At 36.9% G+C, this 23,443-nt stretch overlaps 3 protein-coding genes across 4 annotated transcripts; 2 read left to right on the top strand and 1 right to left on the bottom strand.

The window, feature by feature from the left end:
- Positions 1 to 382: 382 nt before the first annotated feature.
- LOC311087097 (uncharacterized protein) lies at positions 383 to 2,599 on the top strand. Of its 2 annotated transcripts, none has more exons than XM_084120341.1 (4): positions 383 to 520; positions 1,326 to 1,409; positions 1,532 to 1,692; positions 2,235 to 2,599. In XM_084120341.1, the coding sequence occupies exons 2-4, from the start codon at positions 1,326 to 1,328 to the stop codon at positions 2,539 to 2,541; spliced, it is 552 nt and encodes a 183-aa protein (XP_083976467.1). In that variant the 5' UTR covers positions 383 to 520; the 3' UTR covers positions 2,542 to 2,599. The 2 variants fall into 2 exon arrangements, with proteins under 2 accessions (XP_083976467.1, XP_083976466.1); XM_084120340.1 differs by having other exon boundaries at positions 407 to 520; positions 1,184 to 1,409.
- A 3,691-nt stretch (positions 2,600 to 6,290) lies between these two features.
- cwc25 (CWC25 spliceosome associated protein homolog) lies at positions 6,291 to 14,590 on the top strand. The gene is made up of 9 exons (XM_084119114.1): positions 6,291 to 6,440; positions 6,697 to 6,869; positions 7,069 to 7,305; positions 7,680 to 7,749; positions 8,207 to 8,346; positions 9,531 to 9,600; positions 12,428 to 12,633; positions 12,833 to 12,997; positions 13,234 to 14,590. Exons 1-9 carry the CDS (start codon positions 6,423 to 6,425, stop codon positions 13,346 to 13,348), a joined length of 1,194 nt encoding a protein of 397 aa, XP_083975240.1. The 5' UTR covers positions 6,291 to 6,422; the 3' UTR covers positions 13,349 to 14,590.
- Positions 14,591 to 14,700: 110 nt separating this feature from the next.
- Positions 14,701 to 15,384, bottom strand: sst2 (somatostatin 2). The gene is made up of 2 exons (XM_084119115.1): positions 15,174 to 15,384; positions 14,701 to 15,031 (listed from the first exon to the last, which is right to left on the bottom strand). Exons 1-2 carry the CDS (start codon positions 15,309 to 15,311, stop codon positions 14,840 to 14,842), a joined length of 330 nt encoding a protein of 109 aa, XP_083975241.1. The 5' UTR covers positions 15,312 to 15,384; the 3' UTR covers positions 14,701 to 14,839.
- Positions 15,385 to 23,443: the final 8,059 nt, after the last annotated feature.

The raw sequence follows: 23,443 nt of genomic DNA on the forward strand, positions 1-23,443 counted from the left end.
GCTGCACTAAAGGGCATCAGAGTGCAAATGTCATAAGTGTGATTTTATTGAACCCCCCTCTCCCTCCCCCTCCCCTCATACACACATAAATACACAAGGGGGCATTAAAAGGTCAGCCTTAGTCAGATGGGCCCTGGCATTGGTCACTGAGTCTAATAAAAGAAATGGGCCCCAGCCGCCCTCTTAACTAACAGTCTGAAGCTTGACAACCAACAGCTCAACACCTAGTTTATAAGAACAAGGTGACAGACGTGCGGTTGAAGGCTCGGTTATGTGCAAAAGAGTGAAAAGACAGCTAGAGTTACTGACACATTTCTATCAAGCACCTTTATAGATATTTGAAAACACATGGGACTCTGGTAAAGGGTGATGATGATGTCATGGAAATGGAGGATGCTGATTGGAGAGACAGGGATCCAGGGGAATCTATAAAATAGTTATTAAAGGGATCGAAGCAAGAGGGGAAAGAAGACTCAATATTGAAACTTCATCTTCTCAGTGAATCCTGCTGTTTAGAAAGGTGAGGAAATGTGGAAGGGATGTATTTGTGATGGATCGGTTTAGGATGAGGAAATGGGCATCATCACATCATGATTTATATGATCTCGCCTATTTGGTGCATTTTACTAGATTTAACTTTTAACTTTGGAATTTTTTCTTAATCTTAATGTTTTTTGTCGTCTTGTCTGAAGCTTGGTCTCCGCTTACACTAATAGCTGATCTTCTGTATAGTTTAGAGTCATAAGTCTTTTTGCCATGCATAATAACTGATACATGATTATATATTATAGAGTTTTAGGATGTTTTAAATATCTGTCTAGTTATACAGATACAAATACTCTTTTGCTTCTTTCTGTTTTGCATGCAGCAAATTTTAGCAGTTCAATGAATTGTAATAATTTCTTTGCCCAATATTTTCATTCTTAATCACAGACTTTGTAACTCATTTCATTTATTTATTTTTAATTAACAGACTGTTCCAATTACATTTTTTTGTGTCGGGCACTTAGTTTAGGTGATTAGCACATTGTCTTTTTCCAGGATCAATGAATAATGCATTGATGACTGGGATTACTTGCCTGCTATGAGAGTTGGTCCTCACAAGGGGACTTTCCTTGGGGACACGGTGCCCCCGTGGTCAGAAATAGCTACATTATTTCCATCTCTTTGACCTTTTCTAAAGGGACATCAGTGGTGAACATGTGCCACAGTCGGGCAGGACCATTCCAGTGAATCCAAAGTCAAATCCTAATCAAAGATCTCCTATTAGTCTGATTATGTTTACTCACAGTTATGCTGGTCACAGGTCTGTGTACATCTTTCAGATGCAGATTTGGATGTGGCTGATTCTGTCTGGTGTGTTCACGGTCACCTTGTCTTACTGCAGTGGCTTAAGTCTTCAACAGAAGGTAAAAGAGACCAGCTGGGAATGATGGTTTCTGCCAGTCCTGATGAACCTTTCAAATGTGTCTCTGGTAGGAATTAATCAGAGTGACGATTTTATTCTTTTGGGTTTTTGTTTTGACCTTAGAATCAAACTAAACTCTTGGCCAGAGAGACTGATGTTGCTGATCAAGGTCAGTTTGAGAACGGAACTAAAGTTCAAGGAGTTCACAAGAAGATCCCGGGCTTCGGAACACCCATTGACCCCCTTTCCAGGAGTTTCATGAAAACAAAGAAAGATAAAAAGAGGTACTATGCAAAAGGGATTTCATGCTTTCCTCTGCAAGAGTGAGTATGCAAATACATGTAGAACACGGAGGTGTTGAAATTAACATGGAGAAAAGATAAACTTCCGGTCAATCAGGCCAAGTTATGATCACACGCTGACTGGTCTTACTGTTGTGGAGAAAGTGTTTCCTCGCAACTTCAGTCATCTTCCATGAATAGAGTTATCACTATGGGGATTCTAGACTGGACAGCAGAGACAACTGCTTTGGTCTATGAATAAAACAATGGATCAGTTTAATGTGATCTAATTATCACCCGGGGACATTTCATCTACAAATGTAAAACAGGGCTCTAGTTCCTTGGAAACAATGGAAACATGTTCTTGTTTCCTGAGCTACAGTACAACAGAATACAACAGTTATTACAGCTGGACAAGGCATATTGGCATTGAGTGACCTGAAATAATGATGTTAATTAAGAATGTAAAATATGCAATCATATCAAAGTTTTTAATATATCATTTGGGATTATACAACTTCTCTAAATTCATTTCCTTCCTCTAGGCAAAGCAAAACTCCTCAAAAATGGCCTGGACAAAAAGGTTCTGTAGAGCAGATAGTGTCTGGAGAGAGCAGTACTTTTACAGTTATCAGGCCAGGAGACACGGGCTCCATTGACAAGGCTCAACTTAGAGAAAGCAGTCCAGTGCAGCCACCAAGGACCAAACCGAACATGGATGTTTCGACATCTGACAGAAATCCCACTGACCATGCCAGAATAAGAGGTTCAAATAAAAGAGGCCAGTCAGGAGGATTTGGTCTCCCAATTGATCGCATAGGTCTGGGACGTTTACCACATGGAAGAGGCTAGAACAATACAATCTTTGTGCTTTCAAGAAGTTTTTTTTTTTTTTTTTTTTTTTTTTTTTTTTTTTTTCTGCAAACGTCTGTGTGGTGTTCTATTTCTAAATGTCTAAAAATGGATCTGGTCAAAATAACCTGACATTATTAGTGTTCATGAGGAACAGTAAATGCTGAAAATGAAAGAAGAAAAAAAACATTTACTTCATGTGCATCCTTGTTATTTTTATGTAAAAGATTCTCTTTCTTTTGTCAATCATATATCACAACTGTGATATTGTAAAGGAGAAATCGGGGAGGTGACTTACTGTATAACACCAATTAGAAATGAGCTTCATGGGTGATCATGTATGACCACACAGTAGAATTGTTGTGGATTTACATACAGGACAAACAAGTCTGAGGTAAGAAAGTAAAATGTCACATCAGGTGTATTTTTGATTATGAATGTTAAATGGTGTCATGGGGCCTCATTTATAAAATGTTGCATGAAACCGTCGTATATAGTTGATTTACGATCATTTCTCAAATGTGATATGAATCTGAAAAAAAAAAACGTGTGAAAAAAAGGGCCTATGCCTCTCTTCCAGATGCGAAATCTATAAAATGTTCTTGAAATTGTGCGCAGCTGAATGAGTGACCTGTAAATGTAAATATAATGGCTGGAACCACAAAGACTGCACAAAATATCAGGGCAGTGTAAACATTTTCCACGTGATATAGGTCTCAGCAAATAATAGCACGGTTATACTTAGCCTATCAATTAAATATTTCTATATTTGTTTTATTTTTATTTATTTTTACTTAAAAACACTTTTTGTTGACCATTTCAAACAGTGGCGGTAAAGGATGTCACAAAGGTCCTCTCGTTATACATTCACCAAATTGTGCACATCTATCTAGATCATGCTGGCAAAATGTTATTTACAGAATTTTGATCTATTAAACCATGTAGCGTTATTGCATGACTATCATTTTGTGTGCAAAAAGTCTAAACTTCTCTAAACTGGAGAACAAATACAAATCATTTTGAGCAAACATTTCAACTGATGATGAAGGCTGTGATATTAATGTTGTTCCACAGGATAAGGCCTTTTTTTTTCTTTTTTTTTTTCAACCCATTGAATGGGAACATAAATGTTTTTTTTTTACATAAATGCATTTGAATAACTATGGTATACTGGTAGTATAGTTTCATAATTAGCGTAGGCTTGAGATTTGTGGAGATCATTAAATGTTTAACTTTTATAGACTCCAATAACACATATTTTTCAGGTTTCCAGACATGATTAAATATAGGCCATTTCTGTACAAAAACCACATCAAAAGATACATTTCAACTGGATTACTAATCACCCACATGAGCTATATTGCTTTCCAATGATTGTATTATTTAAAGAAGTACATTTTATTAGCACAATTCAAGCACAAAAATTAAATGTGTTTAATATTGTTATACTCCCCGAGAGCTGTAACAGCCACACTTTGTTTGACATTGATTTACACAGTTTAGGAATCCGTAGCAGAATTTGTAGCAGATAAAAAATAAAAATGAAATTGTGTTACAACACTCACTCATGCAGTGGACAAGTGCAACCTGAAAAAACACCTTTTAATTTTAGCAAGCGGTCCACGTTTTATAGTACAAAAACCTGCAGCCTTCCTTGCGTTTAGGTTGTTTCACTGTGAAGTCTTCAGCTTCATTCTCCTCCTGTCTTTTCATGGGACGTGCACAAAATATCCGTTTAGATTTAGATAGATTTCATTGAATTCACACTGACAGTTTCAGCACCTTGGAGAGGGCGCTAAGTTTACAGAAGACTCACTGAAACAGTTTCAACACTGTCTAAACTAAAGCCTACCTGTGTGTCTGCTGAAGTTTCCGTGGCTCTGTTGGAAAACACACGCGCAGGTTTGACAGATGCACCTCCGCATGGCAGCAGCAGGGGGGAGAAGAAGAGGAGAACAAGGGCAACGGGAAGCATTCTTGAGTAATGGTGGAGCACAATCTATTATGTCTCTGTTGCAGTGAGGTTATTTGTTTTGCATTAGCCCTTTTAAATACACTGGGCTCATCTTGTATGCCTTTGTTCTGACGTCATTTGAACTCATTACCGAAAGGGAGTAATAAAGACTTTCCCAAATCCATCTGCTACAAGCCCTGAAGAGTGAACTATGTGTTTTGTGGACTATATCTTTAAAAAAAAAGAAGGAAAAAAAAAGGCTCATGAAAATGCATCAGTTTTTATCATGTATTTATTTATATTAGCCTACTTTTATAAATAAATGAATTAATGGATGGATGGATGGATGGATGTCCAAGTGACTAAATAAATAAGCATGCCTTAAACTAGTCTGATCTAGTCGGTCTGAACAGGTAGCAGCTTTCCTCTAACTTTTCTGCTCCAACTCTCCCACCTCATCACTCTCTCACACAAACAACCATGTCATATTTCCATATCTATCATGTCTTCATTCCTGGGTAGACTGTTGTTCACTCATTTGAAATAAACGAGCAGTTATAATCTAATGTGCCTGTAGGTAATGGAAAAAAAGTGACTGGGAAAGTTCATAAAATGTGGCGTAGGCTACACGTTTACAACATGACAAGAGGACAGGTGAAATGACTTGATGTAACTAGTGAAGCACATAGAACACTTAACATTTGCTGATGTGGCAGTGACTCCCAATACAGTCGAAATCTATCTATCTATCTATCTATCTATCTATCTATCTATCTATCTATCTATCTATCTATCTATCTATCTATCTATCTATCTATCTATCTATCTATCTATCTATCTATCTATCTATCTATCGATTAGTCTGCCTGTCTGTCTAAGAATCTGTCTATCTATCTATCTATCTATCTATCTATCTATCTATCTATCTATCTATCTATCTATCTATCTATCTATCTATCTATCTATCTATCTATCTATCTATCTATCTGTATGTCTGTCTGTCTGTCTGTCTGTCTGTCTGTCTATCTGTATGTCTGTCTGTCTATCTATCTATCTATCTATCTATATATATATATATATATATATATATATATATATATATATATATGTCTGTCTAAGAATCTGTCTGTCTGTCTGTCTATCTATCTATCTATCTATTAGTATGTCTGTCTGTCTAATAATCTATCTATCTATCTATCTATCTATCTATCTATCTATCTATCTATCTATCTATCTATCCATCTATCCGTCTATCTATCTATCTATCTATCTATCTATCTATCTATCTATCTATCTATCTATCTATCTATCTATCTTTTAGTCTGTCTGTCTGTCTGTCTGTCTGTCTAAGAATCTATCTATCTATCTATCTATCTATCTATCTATCTATCTATCTATCTATCTATATATATATATATATATATATATATATATATATGTCTGTCTAAGAATCTGTCTGTCTGTCTGTCTGTCTGTCTGTCTATCTATCTATCTATCTATCTATCTATCTATCTATTAGTATGTCTGTCTGTCTAATAATCTATCTATCTATCTATCTATCTATCTATCTATCTATCTATCTATCTATCTATCTATCTGAAAATCAGATGGCCTTTACAAAAAGCAAATTGATTCAAGGTTTTGATCGCAGGGCTGCTGTGACCCCGCACTAGTCCTGAATCTATAGTGTATATCCAGCTACTGATCCTGAAGTTTTCAGGAGATGTGAGCTGTCTGAGCTGGATCAAAAGCGCACTCTAAATGTCATGAGGACTTTTATTTTGCAAATGTATGGTTGAACCGGAAGTACGTTCGAGCTTCGTTCCACAACAAAAATGGAAGTGTAGATGTATGCTATCGACATTAGGATTGTGGGTTTAAAATAATCAATTCTAACATATTATAATATCAGTACAGCCTCAACAACATGGGAGGTGGTGACCTTGTAAGTACAATTTGTTTTGTCAGTAGCGCAATTATGCTAAATCACGAGAAGCCAGTTGCTAATGATAATCTGCGTGGCTTAGTTTAATTCGGTGTTAGTTTAATTCGGCTTGTTTATGACCACCAACTAAGTTATTTTAACGAAGAAGTCTATTTGAAAAAAGTCTTTCCATTTTCATAAAAGAGATTCACTCCACATCTTTTTGTGTTTACCTAAATCTGACTTACTTTTATTTATCTCCGGCGAATCTCACCAGAACTTGAAAAAGAGTTGGCATCCGCAAACTCTGAAGAACATCGAGCGAGTGTGGAAAGCGGAGCAGAAACATGAAGCTGAGAGGAAGAAGATCGAGGAACTGCAAAAGGAGCTTAAAGATGAGCGAGCCCGAGAAGAGATGACCAGATATGCGCAAGAGACAGGCGCTGTAAAGTGTGTAACATTCAGTCAACCCCAGCACCATGCTATTTCATTACAAAAATGTATTATAACACATCTATACCTCAAAAATGAGATGCTACATCTCAAGGGGCTATCCTTTCAATAAATTCAATTCAATAATTTGACATGACAACAACAAACTCTGGTTTCTGTAGCCTGTAATGTAATATCAAATTCCTCACTATTGCAGGAAGAAAGATGACCGTCTGGACTGGATGTACCAGGGTCCATCGGGACAGATCTCTCGGGATGAATACCTCATGGGTCGCCCCATTGACAAGCAGATCACCCAGCAGTACGAGGAGCCTGAGAGCGGGCCATCGGCTGAGACGGGCCTTCTTCCTGGCTCCATATTTAACCCCACAGGTTCTGCCTCTACTAATGATATGGCTGCTAAGATCAGAGAAGACCCTCTTTTTGAGATCCGGTAAGCTGGAATGGTGTAAATGGTGTATTTTTATTTTTACCTAGAAGGCTTGTAATGATACACAAAAATGTCGGTTTGGTGCGTACCTTGGTTTTGGAGTCACGGTTTGGTATGTTTGCGGAACAGCAGGGGCAAAACCAAAAAGTAAAATTGCTTCATGTTTTCTTTTTTTATTAAAGGTTTAGTTAAAATTAGCACATGATTTACTCACCCTCAAGCTATCCTGGGTGTATATGACTGTCTTCTTTCAGCCAAACAAAATCGGAGTTATATTTTTAAAAAAAATGTCCTGGCTCTGAGTCTTCCCAGCTTTATAATGGGAGTGAGTAGTACATGAGTTTTATGTATATAAAACATACCCTGTTTGTTTTCAGCAAACGGGAGGAGGAGAAGAAGAGAGGAGTTCTTACAAATCCTGTTAAAATGAAAGAAATCCAAAAGATGGTGAGTAGTATATTTTGCATGATATTTAGTGGTCAGAATTGAAGAGTTAACTCCCTTTTAATTAATTATTTGGAATTTGACATTAACTGGTCACACCTCACAAGAAGTTGCACTGGAATTTAATTGACAAGAATAGGAATTTACCCAATTACAATCCAAGAAATTCATCAGTTAATGGAATTCTGGGAAATTAAGTGTTATTTCACTCTGGTCCACAAGATAAAAGTTCATTTATTAAATATAATGTTTTTCTTTTCAAACTTTTTTAAGTGAACTCTCAGTGAACTTTTCTATTTAAAGTAAAATCCTAACTGAATAATAATGCGTTGTCTTTGTTATCTTGAGGTCAAATTCAATATATGAATTCGAATTTAAAAGCCATTTTTTGTTGAATTTTGAATGGAGTTTCAACCATGACAATGCTGGTCTGTGACATTTTTGTTTTCTACCCCTATAGTTGCGTCACAATCTTGAGAAAGAGAAAAAGAAGAAACGGAAGAAGGACAAAAAGGAGAAAAGAGAGGAGAAAGAGAGGAGGAAGGAGAAAAAGCACAGAAAAAGGAGTTCAAGCTCTGATGAGGAGGACCGGAAGCATAGGTACAAATTACATTTTTAATCTGCTTGTAAATTGTTTTATTTACTGCCATGAATCCCTCTTTGTTCTTTGTTTGGGAGGCAGTGACTTAAAGGTAGGGTAGGTAGGAATTTTATAAAAAACTTTTTTCCAAATTTGTTTAAACTTTGCGACTGTCACTCTCTCGCAACCATAGCAACCACCCTTTTGCCACACAGGATCTGCCCATATGCGCGCGCACCCGTTTGATTTGAGGAATTCAAGAGGCACGGAACCTAGGAATAGCAAAACAATGGCAGAGAAAGAGCAATCAAAAATTCACATTACCGGCATATGCAGTTAGCGAAGGCAAACAAGGCAAAAAAGGAAGACAGTACTAGAAAAGGTAATGAACAAAAAGTCTTTGAATAAAACGCGTGTCAATATCCTCGGACCCTAGTTGCACGGCCTCTTGCACGACCTCCTCTGCTTCGCCCTCGACCCCGGACCTGTCCTCGAGCTGACGATGCGGTACTTGTCTCTGGAGTGTAGTCCTCATCAGAGTCAACAATGCTTTCATCATGGAAACTCTTACATGCAGAACACCATATATGTTATGAATCTTACACGAAATTCATCTTCATCACAGTGTAACTGATGGTAATGGAAAAACGTGTATCAATGCAACCTGTTTTTAGCTTTGCCTTATAGATATAACTAGCTCGTTAGCGAATCAAAAAAATATATATTTTAAACTTTACCAATATCAATATGCTAGCTTGATAGTGAGTACTAAAATACATCTTATTTGTTTATATTCATAATGATAAAGTTAGATTTTTTTATTACATGTGATTCTGACATGATGTCACTACATGCACTGTGCTCCTTCCTCTCCGCTCGTCTCAGGTAAATAAATGCGTCTTCCAGTTCAGCGGTCGGAGTCGCGCGTTCATGTGTTTTGGGGGCGTGGCTTTGGAAGGAGCCCAGAAGGGAGGGGGTGGAGTGAATGGAAATAATGAGCTGTCTTTAAAACAGTCGTGAGAGGTCTACAGACACTCGATTTTTTATACGTTCTTTTTCAGAGTACTTACATTTTAATTATGTATTGATATATAAATAAAGTTTAAACAAATTTGGAAAATAAGTTTTTTAGACAATTCCTACCTACAATACCTTTAATTTAAATAATTTCTTTAACAATATGTGTGTCTGTTTGGCCAACCAGGTCAAAAGAGGAACGATCAGATCATGTGACAACCTCTAATGGACATCATAAATCAGGCTATGGGCTTCAAGTAAGTGATTTTCTTCCTGGCTTTCTCACTGACATATTTCTTTTGTATTTTTATTATTAACTTTTATTTAATTTTAATATTTAATTCAATTCATTGGCATTCTGCATTGCCATAATAGGTCATGCTGACACTTAGACACTTAGAGTACCTATTAGATCTGCATGACTTAATACTTTGAGTTTCAGTTATGATGTTCCTACACCATTGCTTAACATTGATCTGGTAATATTTATCAAATATTTATTTTTGCAATCAAAATTGAACATTCTTTTCTTTTCTTTTTTTTCTTTTTTTTATGGAATATTATTTATTATAAATGAGTTTTCCAACAGGGTATATTTCCTTGAAACACTTTGTGGCCTATGCATATTAACCCAAATATGTTCACTCAATAACTTAGTATATTGTGTAAACATAAACATAACACATTTGTGATAATCTGTTGGCCAAATATTTTATTTTATTTAATGTAATGTTGAATTGCTTTGCTTGTTAAGATAATGTAAATCCATGAGGCAAGAAAAACTTAAAAGCATATTCATATCTTAAAACTTCTGGTTACATGAGCCTAAGCTCTTTTCAATAAAATCCATGCAAAAGTTAATATCAGAAAGTTTTAGAATACAGTATAGGATATATTCTTCAGTTTTATGCAAAACAGAAATATGACAAATAGAAAATCAGATCTCTGTCATATGGCCACAAAAAAAAAAATGCTTTTGAAAAATGACACATGAAAACTGTAACAATGTATCTTACAAGGTAACACGATGTAACCTTGCTCTTACTTGAAATGTGTTCTTACATTAAGTCCTTGAATTTGACCTGGAAAGTCCTTGAAAGGTCCTTGAAGTTAAAGGGATGGTTCGGAGTAAAATCAACCTAGGGTCCTTTGCACCATGACCTCGAGCCAAACACCCCCCCTGCAGCTATTTTCTGGGGAAAAACTTTTTTTGGGGGGGCTCAAGGTCATGGTGCAAAGGACCCTAGGTTGATTTTTCTCTGAACCATCCCTTTAACCAAGGTGTGGGAACCCTGTTCCATGTACATCATTTATATATTTTATTTGATTATTATTATTTATTAATTCATGTGTCCTTATAACAGGGGTGGGCAAACTTTTTGGCTCAAGGGCCACACTGGGTTTTAAAATTTGACAGAGGGCCGGTGTTGTGCCGAATTTCGACCCCCTGCCAAATTATTACCCCCCTAGTATTGGTAGGTTTAGGATTAGTTGTGGGGGAGGGGTAGGATTAGGGGTGGGGTTAGGATTAGGCAATCAGGTACTGACTTCAAGGAGGGGGGTAATAATTTGGCAGGGGGTCGAAATTCGGCACAACACCTGCCCAGTAGCAGATTATGAAACACGATCTCATGAAAGTGCGTATCTATACCACAAATTTTATTTATCGTGCCATTTATATGCCAAAAATGTTTTTTTTTGCGTGCATATCTACGCACTGTAAACCCCTTGGTTAGGATTGGGGTGCGGAGTGCGTGCCTATTACATGCCATAAAGTGCGCATCATATGCACGCGAAAACTGCGTATCATAAGCACTACAAATACAATTCGTAGTATTCGCACTTTCATGAGATCGGGCTGAGCAAACACATTTAGGTTGTGGCAACGTCTGCGCGAAATTGACTGCGCGAATGTGAGAGACGACATTCTGACAATACATTTTTTATGCTAACTTAGATATCGCCCATTTAGCATGTTATGTTTTGAGGTTAATTTTTAATTAGTCAGATGTTAGATAATTATAGCCTATACTTTTTAAATATTGTTTATCCTTATTATTATTTAATGGGCCTAACAGTAAATTAGAAACAAAACACCTACAAGTGTACACTTAGAAGAGTAAAAATGACAGAAGGTTACGTTAATTCAACTTTATTAAAACTGCACATGGCAATCAATTTGCACTTCCAAAAGTCATGCATTTGTGGGAAAAAAACGAAATTAACGAATATATAAATTTATTTTAAGTATAATAAAATAAAACATAAAAAGCAAAGGCAGATCAGAACATTTAATGAACAAAACCGGGTTCTGTAACGTTACATGGCAGACAGGGGAGCATAGCCGAAAGCCGGGCGATAAAGGTCGGTAAACGGAATCAGTCAGGATACATCCACAAATCCAGAGGAGCAAAGAAACTAAATAGCAGACAAGTCAAAGGAAAAACTAAACAGGTGTGCAAGCGGTTACCACACATTTTTTTCTCTGAGTTTCCAAAAAAGGAAAAAACATTAACGTGCAACAAGTCTATGGCTTAAGTCGCGGTCTGTTTGGTTTCCATGGTGACGCGTCACTGCTTGTTACGTGACACCCCGCAGCCACAACAGCGCTTAATGAATGATGATCTGCTTTTATGTCATTTTTCCTTTTTTACATTTGTTAGCTATGGCATACAATATCTGATATTCCGATTGTCAAATATATGCAACGCAATATATATATATATATAACGCAAAGTATTGCAAGAAAAAGGCAAAATGAACGCGATCTTAAGACAATTTTTTAAATACTCGACGGGCCGGATTAAACAGCCTAACGGGCCGTATGTGGCCCGCGGGCCGTAGTTTGCCCACCCCTGCCTTATAATCTTTAAATAACTTCCCCTCCCTCTTGCAACGATCTTCTCTGATGACAAGTTTACTGGCGCGAGGAACCCACCAATAGCAAACCACAATGGTTGACTGATTCAATCAACCCGATGGACTAAATCGAGTCCTGCTTGTTTTCTTGTTGGAGAAGCCGTTTTACTTTCAACTTCCGTTTCGTGCCAACTTTGAAATGTACTCCTTTCTTCCCTGTTTCAGTTACCAGAAAACAGATCCCATCACTCGTCAGCGTCTAACCACACAGATCATCATTCAAGAGACAGGAGTCGATCCCCGTTTTCTCACAAAGCAGACCGGGACAATCCTTCCTCTCGAGAGTCAGAGCGAAGACCTAAACCCAAAGCCCCCAGCCCGCCGAGACACCGGGACCGCCATCAAAGACCACAGTACACCAATTACAGCAAGTATGACACTTCCTTGAGTTGCTGTATCATGTAGTAGATTTAATAAAGAATGAATGTTTTGTTTATGTGTCGGTAATTCTGAACATGAGTCTTATTTTAAACCTCTGGCATGATCACATGTCATTTGTTTCTTTAGCTGTAGAAGACTTTCAGTTTTGTTTGCCACATTAAATGCAACTACATTTTTCCCTTCTCTCAGACGCCTCTCAGCTGAAGAGTTGGAGAAGAAGAGAAGGGAAATGATGGATTTTGCCCGCGAAAGAGAAATTGAAAGGGAAAATAATGTGCAGAGATACAAGCGACAAGAGGACCAGGAGAAAGCCAGAGACAGTGCCAAACAGGACCGTCATGCTGGCTTCATACAGTCAGTATTTTTATTACTGAAAACAGAATTCTTAACACTGTTGCACCCAGTGGTTTTACTTCTGGATCACCATGGAAAAGTTGATGGTTTATGTTAATTGGCACAGAAGTGGGAATCAGGAATATCTTAATTCTGCTCCAGCATACATGCAAATGGGCACTTTTAGCATTAAGAAATGATTTGGATTATAATGTATTGCTCACTAATTAATTTGTCTGTGTGTAATCTGTTTACAGTGACATGAAGCTAGAGAGTGCTGCCACGTCGTCTCTGGAGGACCGTGTGAAAAGAAACATTCACTCCATTCAGAGGACCCCTGCTGCTCTTGAGAAGAACTTCATGAGAAGATGAGGAGAACATAAAAATGCTAACTTTTACCTCTCTGTCTTTTGTATTTTACTGGTTTAAAATTGTTTTAAATTTGTCGTTTTTATTGAAGCTCTTGCTTGTAAATAAAATGCAAAGGGCTTTGTACTTAACCAACAGTCTCCAGTCATCAGCATCAGTAGGGCACAGACACACACACACACAGACACACACGTTAGACAATGAAACTAAAACACATGACCACAATGATATGGTGTCAGGCCTCCTTTTGTGGCCAATACAGAATCAGTTCATCTAAGGAATGACAGTCCCTAACAGTGGCCAGAGGAATTTTGAGCCTTTCCTGTTGTATGTTGTAATTAACTTGATGCAGTCATATACATTTATATATTTGTTATTTTAATTTAGCTCTTTAATTTCATAATTAGTTTTTTTTTTTTTTTAGGTGGAGGCTTTAAATAAGCCTTTTTGGGGGGGTGGGTTAGCCTCTAATATGGGTTGTACTTTCTTGTTTTTATTGTATATATTTTATATTTGTGCAAATAAACAAATGTAACAAAAAAAAAAAAAAAAAGTCCCCTTGCAGAATATTGGCCAGGTCACTACGTGATGCTGGTGGAGGAAAATGTTTTCTGACTCACTCCACCCTCAAAGTGGCTCAATAATATTCAGATCTGATGACTGCCATGGGAGATGTTCACTTTCGTGTTCATCAAAGTACTCTGTCTCGCTGTGTGTTTTATTTTAATACATGGCACAACCTACTGGCATTGACGCACCCTTCTATCACAAGTAGTGGGCCAAGGGAATGCCATGATATTACAACCCAAACCATCATTGATCCATCCCTGTGATTCACTTTGGTCATGTAACACTCTTGGTGATCTGGGGCTTCTCCACACTGGAATTCTCTCGAGAATTACAAGAGAAGGTAGACACTGCTCACACACACAAGATTTCCACTGCTGGCACCATTGGACCAAAGGTTTGGCATTTGCAGCCCGACCATGAATATTGACTCTGGAGCTCAAGGTGTGTCAGGGTGCACATTTAATTCTGCAGTGATTTTTGTTTTTGTTATCCAATCTGGGTCAATACCCAGACATCTCTTTCAGACAGCTTCCTTTTGCATGTACAAATACCCCTGTTGGATGCGGTTTGTCCTTTGTGGTGTGTGTGTGTGTATATATATTGTTTGAGAACTTAGTTTGTCTCTGTAATATCTAATATATATAAACCCAGCAGCAAATAAAATATCACAGGCCAGCTTTCTTTTTTTTTTTTTTTGATGCTGTATTCAGTTTATTGCAAGCAGTCAATGCTTCAGAGCAAGATAATACTGAGATTAAGGAACACTCTTCACAGATAATGGCTACAATTACTCAGACTCACTCCTGTCTAAGACAGTGAATGTCATACGACGAGTGTGGATTCAGGAAAGAGAATGAGCATGTGATCGGCAGCGTGTCGATAGTGGCGGAGGCCTCAGGCTTGGACCCGTTGGCCTGCCTGTGGTTAGCATGCTGTTCTGGATTTCCAGAAGTAGTTCTTGCAGCCTGGCTTTCGCTCTTTTTCTCCATTGTCTCTCCTCATTAGGTCCAGTCCATTCTGTAGTAATCCCAGAGATGGGCTGTCAGACTGGATGGCTGCTAGGTCTGGGTTACTGAGCAACCACTGGAGCTCTGGAAGGGAGTATCTCTCTGGCATCTGAAGAATTAAAGCATTTTTTATTTTATTTTTCAGGTTGCAATACTTTATTATGCCTTAAAACAACGATATGTGCTTCCAAGATGGTGTATTACTTCTATTCAAATGCATTGAGGTGTTGAGTGTGGCCTTCAAAGCTTACCTCTTCATCAGCTGAAGTGCCATGAGATGCCTGAAGCCCAGAGTTCAAGACCATGTGGGATCGACCGCCTGATATGATGCCTGCTGTCATGGCCAAACAGAGCAGGGAGACACTGAGGTGAAGTTGGGAGCAGGCCATCTCTGCTGTCTTGAAGGATGTGGGTTGTTCAACCTTGGTTCGAGCCTCTTTGTTGCACTGTGCTCCCTTAGTGTGTTCCTTGCTTATCTGGACTGTATTTTATACTGGTGCCTCCTCCCATACCTAGTCAAAATTAGTTACGCACTAAAAAGTTTTACAAATTATTAACAAATTAAACTGGTCCCAGCTGGTATCTTCGGGCCAGATGTAACTTCAATTACAGGTACATCTTGTTTTCCATCTTTGTTAATTTGTGTTTTCCTGCTGTCTAAACAGAGTGCATCCAACTGAAGCAAGACCCCCAATAAACCACTTATTAGCCCCCATCACATTGATCTGTTGCTAGAGTGACCTCCCTACCACAGTTTCTGGGTCATAAATTCTTGACGCTATGATGGCAAATGGATGTTACTAGGAAACGGGTCAAAGAACACTTTTTTTAAAACAGGTTCTTATTTCCTCCATCTGGGAAAAATACATTTTAATCAATCATTTGACCATTTTCTGCTTGTGTTTACAGTATATACTCAGCAAAAAAGAACGTCCTCACATTCAGCTGCTTTTCTTCCTGCTTTAAAATTTCAAACGTGTAAATATTTGTATGAACAAAATAATTCAACAACAGCCTGCCGTTCAAAAGTTTTGGATTGGTAAGATTTTTAATATTTTTAAAAGAAGTCTCTTCTGCTCATCAAGTTTATTTGATTTAAAGCATCATTACTCCAGTCTTCAGTCACATGATCCAGGAATCATTCTATTATGCGGATATGATGCTCAAAAAACATTCATTATTATTATCAATGTTGAAAACAGTTGTGTACAAAATCATTTTTCAGGATTCTTTGATGAATAGAAAGTTCAAAAGAACAGCATTTATTTGAAATTGAATCTTCTGTTTACACTAAAAACACAGTAGTGTAAACTGAACAAATTTGACAGAAATGGAATAACAGGAGGAAGAAAGATCTTAAATGACTCTCACTACAGTCATAGGCCCTGTTCCAAAATATTGGAAATATGGCTGTTTTGACCTCATAGGATTTCAAAGTATGCTTATTTTCACACCTGCCACAGTCAGCCATAAATAAGGCCATGACAGGGTGTTTTGCATTCTTTTTTATTAATAACATATTTTTGTACCTATGACAGTGGGATTATATAGCTGTTATTTTCATTGAAAAAAGTATTAGTGACAAACAAAGTCTTTCCAATGTGAAAAAGAAGTGCGCTTAATTGTTTTGAATGTGTACTTGTTATGTAATGAAATCTTTCAAGTATACCTTAAAAACTGTACTTGCAGAATATGAAGTCAATTAAATTAAAGGTCACTTGAATGTACTATAGAGTACACTTTCATGACTGTTTTTTTATACTCTTAAGTATACTTTTAAAAAGTGCACTTTGCAGTCAAACAATTACTAAATAAATGTTAAATAAAACTTTAAATTAACCTTTGAAATAGATCAATTAAACTTTAAAGTACATTTTCAATCATTATGTTTTAATACTAAAATAAAGCAATAAGCCCTTAGCCCTTAATAAGGCAAACCCCCTTAGCTGTTCTAAGTACTAAGTACAACAATCTTATGTTTTTGTATTAGCAACTAGCAAAAATAGAAAAACCTCCTTTTTCCACGTTTTCTAAGTACACTCATCTAATGACATTTTACAGTGTAAATATAGCCTATTGTAAATATATTTTTCAATATATGAAAAGTGGCAATTCCTTATGTATTATTCAATATAATGTAATACATAGCACAATATATTAATAAAATATATAGTTTCATATATTTTTTCAGTATATTTAAACCATATAATATATTGATCTTAAATTGTTCCGTAAGGGTGGGGTCTCTACAATTCACATTCTCACATAAACATAAAATTAAGAAGAAAAAAAGTCAGTATAATAAGCACAAAAAGGTTCTAGCTGAATCATATTTATCATGTTATATTAATACTGAGTCTATCAGTATTAATATGACATGAATGAAACGCTGCATGTATAACATATGGTGTGGGAGAACCACTGCTTTAAAATGTTTTACTTTAGTGTAAAAATTTTTATTTTTATTTTTTATTTTTTTAAATCTACAAAATATGTCTTCAAAATATAGCAGTACATTTATAAAACTGGAGCTCATTCATATGCATATAGCTCATTCTAATGTGGTTTATTTAAAAATCTCTAAAGATGCACTCAGTAGGCTACCTTTAACACAATTTCAGAAGTCTTCTATCTTCTTTTAAATGTTGTCTATTTAGTACTCCGCACTTTGACCACAAATACAGTTACTATTTAATGAATTAGATTCATTTCCGTTTCAAACCAGTTAAACACATGTTTCTGATATTACATATGATGCTGTAGTAATATATAGCAAACTCCAAAAACATGGTAATTTGTTCACTGCCCTTGAATATCCATTGCAGAAAGCAATTATTTTTAAAATTCAGTTGCATCTTTTCTCAGCAAACTCAAACAAATTTAGAACTTCTGTAAAGTACGTTGAAGTGTGAGCAACTTCTCCCCACATTTCCCACAGATGATGTGAGAATGATCTTTGCTGTCGGGGAAAGAACATTTCACAAAAGATTTGAACCTTTTCTGTGCAGAACTTTTGGTCAGAGTTTGCACCTCTTCCTTTTTTTGGGCCTTCATCAACTGCATTTGTAATCGCATACTAGTAGATAATACATTTGATGAAGAAGGCCCAAGCGCTGAAAGGGCGAACCTTGGGTGTGTATACATCAGAATCGCTGAGGAAGAACGGGGTCTGTAGGACACACTACTCTGTAGGCATATTTGAATATGATCTGAGGCTACTTCTTGGCTCAGAGCAAAAAGGCACAGCAGACTTTTAAGAAAGTTTAACTATAGTGTGTTATTTTACATTACATTTACCCCCGGTTTCACAGACAAGGCTAGTCCTAGACTAAAATGCATGTTTGAGCTGTTTTAACTGAAAGGAACTCCTTGCACAGGCATTATTAAAAATATGTCAGTGGCATTGTTTTGTCTCAAGATCACACCAGTAATGTTTTTTTTCTAAGGCACATTTATAGAAGCTAGGCTACTAAATGTCCTTATTAAACTAAGGCCTAATCCTGGTTTAATCTAAGTCCTGTCTAATTCCTGTAAAACCAGAAATGAATATATGTTTAAATGTAATAATTTGCAACATCATCATTACGTGTAATTAGAAAATATATTTAAAATCATGACATACAAGTTTTAATAGAAATTACATTAAAGCATATTTTAGTTTAATATATAAAACCCTGCCAGTACATTTAACCATTTTCCAAAAACAATATAATGTCATTATGAAATTATATATAAAATGTGATTTGTGGAATTGCATTAGATACCAGTTCATCAAATAATTGATTTTAAGGTTATTTTATTAGTTTATAAAACACTGCACAATCTGGCACCTCTATACATTCCAGACTGTCTGTCGAGATATGTCCCGAATCGTAGTTTAAGTTCCTGTAGTGCTAGCCTTCTGGCACATTATACAGTAAGGAATAAACGATGTGGTGCTTTTATGCTCCAAAAATGTGGAATTGTCTACCAGATGAAGTAAAAGAGCATTCATATTTTTAAAAAGAGGTTTAAAGGAATAGTTCACTTTAAAATGAAAATTCTGTCATCATATACTCACCCTCATGTTGTTTCAAACCTGTATGAATTTCTTTATTCTGCTGAACAGAAAGGAAGATGTTTAGAAGAATGTCAGTAACCAGACAGTTTCTGGGTCCCATTGATTTCCATAGTAGGAAAAAAATATACTATGGAAGTCAATGGGACCCAGAAACTGTCTGGTTACTGATATTCTTCTAAACATCTTCCTTTCTGTTCAGCAGAAGAAAGAAATTCATAAAGGATTGAAACAACATGAGGGTGAGTATATGATGACAGAATTTTCATTTTAAAGTGAACTATTCCTTTAAGACTTATCTTTTTAAAGTTGCTTATCAATATAACAATATGGTGTTGTAATATAACAAAGCTGTGTGTAAGTCAGTTTTAGGTTCTATTTTACCTTCTAATTGTTTCTCGTTGTTTTATTTATTTTATTTTATATTGATATTGAGGTCAAACTATATTGCCAATTTACTTTATTTTACATGCTAAATCTTTATAGTTGTTTTCAAATATGTTTATATTTACATTGTGTGATTGTATTATTAGATTTTTATTTAGCACTTTGAGTTGCATTCTATGAAAAGTGCTATACAAATACATGTTTATTATTATAATTAAGCCCAACTAGCTAATTGCATTTCATAGTAACCAGTCATTACCAAACACTCTTTTTATATTCAATATGTCTTAAATGACATTGCCAAAATTAAAATGGTTGTTATTATCAATCACATCTGCTGTCTCACTGCGTACTGTTAGCCACTAGATGTCCACATTGCTTTCCCCACTTGTTCATCTGAACTCTCTGTTAGTCTCTCTTCCCTGTCATGGCAGGATATTTCCCACCTGTTTCCCGAGTAGTTCTCCTGTTTTTCAGTGGCACATTCCTCAGATATTTGGATCCATATTGTCATGAAAGCATGTAGTTGCTGCAGATTTGTCAGCTGTACATCCATGATTCAAATCTCCTGTTCCTTCAGCTGCTCTATTGGATTGAGATCTGGAGACTGTGGAGGCCATTTGACTTTAGTGAACTCATCATGTTCAAGAAACCAGTTTGGGATTATTTCAGCTTTGTGACATGCATGTTATCCTGCTGGATGTAGCCATCAAAAGATGGAAACACTGGTCATAATGGACATGATCAGCAACAATACTCATGTAGACTGGTATTTAAACGATGATCAATTGGTACTAAGGGGCCCAAAGTGTGCCAAGAAAATATCCTCCACATCATTACACCACCAGCAGTCTGAACCACTGATACAAGGCAGGATGGATCAGAACATTCATTGAATTTTCTTCTAGAAACAAACTTTGTTGTATTATTTTCATGTTATCACTGTGAAGCTGCTTTGATACAATCTGTATTGTAAAAAGCGCTATATAAATAAAGGTGAAGGCGAAATTCTAACCCAACCATCAGACCAGGCAACATTTTTTCCAATCTTCTATTATCTAGTTTGGGTGAGCCCTTGTGAAATACTCAGTTCTCCTGAACGAACAGTGTATGATTTGATTCGGGCAGCATTATAGGTCAGAAGTCAGATTGGTTTGGAACAATCAGAATATTATCCAGTTCCATCTGGTTGAAGATCAGAGTCACGCCGGTATGGATACGGGTTTGTTGAAGATCAGTGCCGATGGCTGTCGTGTCAATGAGGCCTTCACAGGAGAGAGTCTAGTTGACACAATCTCTGCTGACACTTCAGGGATGTGTTGTGGTCGTGTCTAGGCGCAGGTCCACCATCTGATCTGGATACAGCCCGGATCCGGCAGACCTCCGGATAAACAGAGATAACCTCCGGATAAACAGAGAGACTAATGTTAGCGTAGATGCCATTCTTCTTATGATGTAACGAGTACATCAGGTGTTATAGGAAATGTTCCCGCTTCCGGTTGACCTAATTTATGCAGCCTAGCAATCATTTAACTGATTTGAATAATAGAAATGTATAATGTTCTATGTGTATGCCAGGTTAAAGAGATGTGTTTGTAGATTTAAACTGACAGAGTGTGTCTGGTTCCCGGACAATGTTAGGAAGACTGTTCCGGAGTTTAGGTGCTAAATAGGAAAAGGATCTGGCGCCAGAAGCCTCTGGCGGTAGAATAATTCTCTGCTTTCCATTCATAATAAACCTTTTAGGACCCTGCCAAGTATGCACAATGGAGAACGAATATTTGTAGCTCTTTCATTTTTTCTGAGTTCACCACGAGAGAGAATGTGAATCCCTGATCTTTCCTTATGTCCTACCTCATGATTTATCAATGCCTTTATATTAGTTCACCCGGCCAGAGGAGATCTTACACTTCTGTAACTCATTTGTTCCTGTGTAGTTATTCATTAATGAAGGAACCTTATTCTAAAGTGTTACCAAAATGAACTTCTCATAATTTATTAATTTTGCAACATTAACACATTATTTTCCTGTTCATTACTGTGAAGATGCTTTGAAACAATCTGTATTGTATAAAGTGCTATTTAAAAGTGACTTGACTTGACTTAATCTTACTTTAAATCATATCATTTTCCCCACCTTAAAATATACCATACAAAGTAATCAGAGAAGATGATCAGCTTGTGAGCATGACACACAAGTTAACACGGCACATTGTCTTGATCATGCAAACCATTTTACAACAAATAAACTGATTTGAATATCAAGTTCCTTTTGCTTATTATAGCTGTCAAATAGCTAAACTTATAATAAGCATCATTGTCAGCTGCTATATGTTATCAATGGATGAGTTCAAAACCTGTTACATTGGTGAACTTTATAGGCCACTTTTTGGTTGATTTAGTGTACTTTTGTACTAGTGTACTAATACATTATTAAAATCAAATGTTGTATTTGTTAACATTAGTCTTTTTCCCATCTTAAAAATGTATCTAAATTAAGTCATATGCTCTGATTGACAAATGCAGAACAATTAGTTCATGCGTTCATGACATCAAGGCTAGATTATTGTAATTAATATTATGAGTGGTTGCACTGCATGCTTAATAAACAAACTACAGCTGATCCAAAACGCAGCTCGAGTTCTTACTAGAACCAGGAAGTATGACCATATTAGCCCTGGTCTGTCAACACTGCATTGGCTCCCTATCAAACATTGTATAAATTTTAAAATATTGCTGATTACTTACAAAGCACTAAATGGTTTAGCTCCGCAGTACTTGAGCGAGCCCTTAACGCATTATAGTCCTTCACGTCTATTGCGATCTCAAAATTCCGGCCAGTTGATAATACCTAGAATATCAAAATCGACTGCTGGCGGTAGATCCTTCTCCTATTTAGCACCAAAGCTCTGGAACATTCTTCCTAACATTGTCCGGGAAGCAGACACAGTCTGTCAGTTTAAATCTAGAATAAAAACACAACTCTTTGACCTAGCATACACATAACACATTATAGACTTCTATAATTCAATGTTAGGCTGCATAGATTAGGTCAGCCAGAACCGGGAACACTTCCCATAAATCCTGATGTACTCGTTACATCATAAGAAGGATGGCGTCTACGCTAATATTAGTCTCTCTGTTTATCCCGAGGTTTACCGCAGTCCGCCGGATTCAAGTCGTATCCAGATCTGATGAAGGACCTGCGCCTGGACGCGACGACAACGCAGTGCTGAAGTGTCAACTAGTCTCTCCTCTGTGAAGGCCTCCTTCCCTTCCCTTTACTTCTGTACAGATAAAACGTTGTCGGGATAATTCCGGTTTGCGTGGCTACGTGGAAGCAATACAAATTCTGGATTATAAATTCTAAGGCCAGACAAGTAGTTTGTTGAGGGTTGGTTTGTAGGGAAGGACTACACGCCTGCGCACATATATATTCAAACGCACATACCTAATAGACTAAACACGTAATATGCATGTGCACACCATCCAGTGTTAATATGCCTAAAAATGAAGTTATTTTTTATAGTATATTTGTTTGCTTAGACCAGACTCATTGTCAGTCTCCTATTGGAATTAGACTGTTTTTAAATATGCCAGCTGCTTCTGACTCTCCAGGTTTGTGCAGTGTTCAGCACACCAACTCCAGCTGTGGTATTGCAGAGCCAACACCAGATTAACACCAGTATGTTCATCTGGATAGGCTCCTCCATAATGCTGAGTATGTCTTTGCTTTTTGTTTGTTTGTTTTATTTTTATGCAGTTCATGTAAATTTGGAAACAGCTTTTTCAACACGTTAATATTAGTCTCTCTGTTTATCCCGAGGTTTACCACAGTCCGCCGGATCCAGGCCGTATCCGGCATCAGATGAAGGACCTGCGCCTGGACGCGATGACAACGCAGTCCTGAAGTGTCAACTAGTCTCTCCCCTGTGAAGGCCTCCTTCCCTTCCCTTTACCTCAGTACAGATAAAATGTTTTCGGATAATTCCGGTTCACGTGGTTACGCGGAAGCAATAAAAATTCTGTATGATAAATTTTAAGGCTAGACAAGTAGTTTGTTGAAGATTGGTTTGT

This window comes from Abramis brama, assembly GCF_963993115.1.
Source record: "Abramis brama genome assembly, chromosome: 7".
NCBI lineage: Eukaryota > Metazoa > Chordata > Actinopteri > Cypriniformes > Leuciscidae > Abramis > Abramis brama.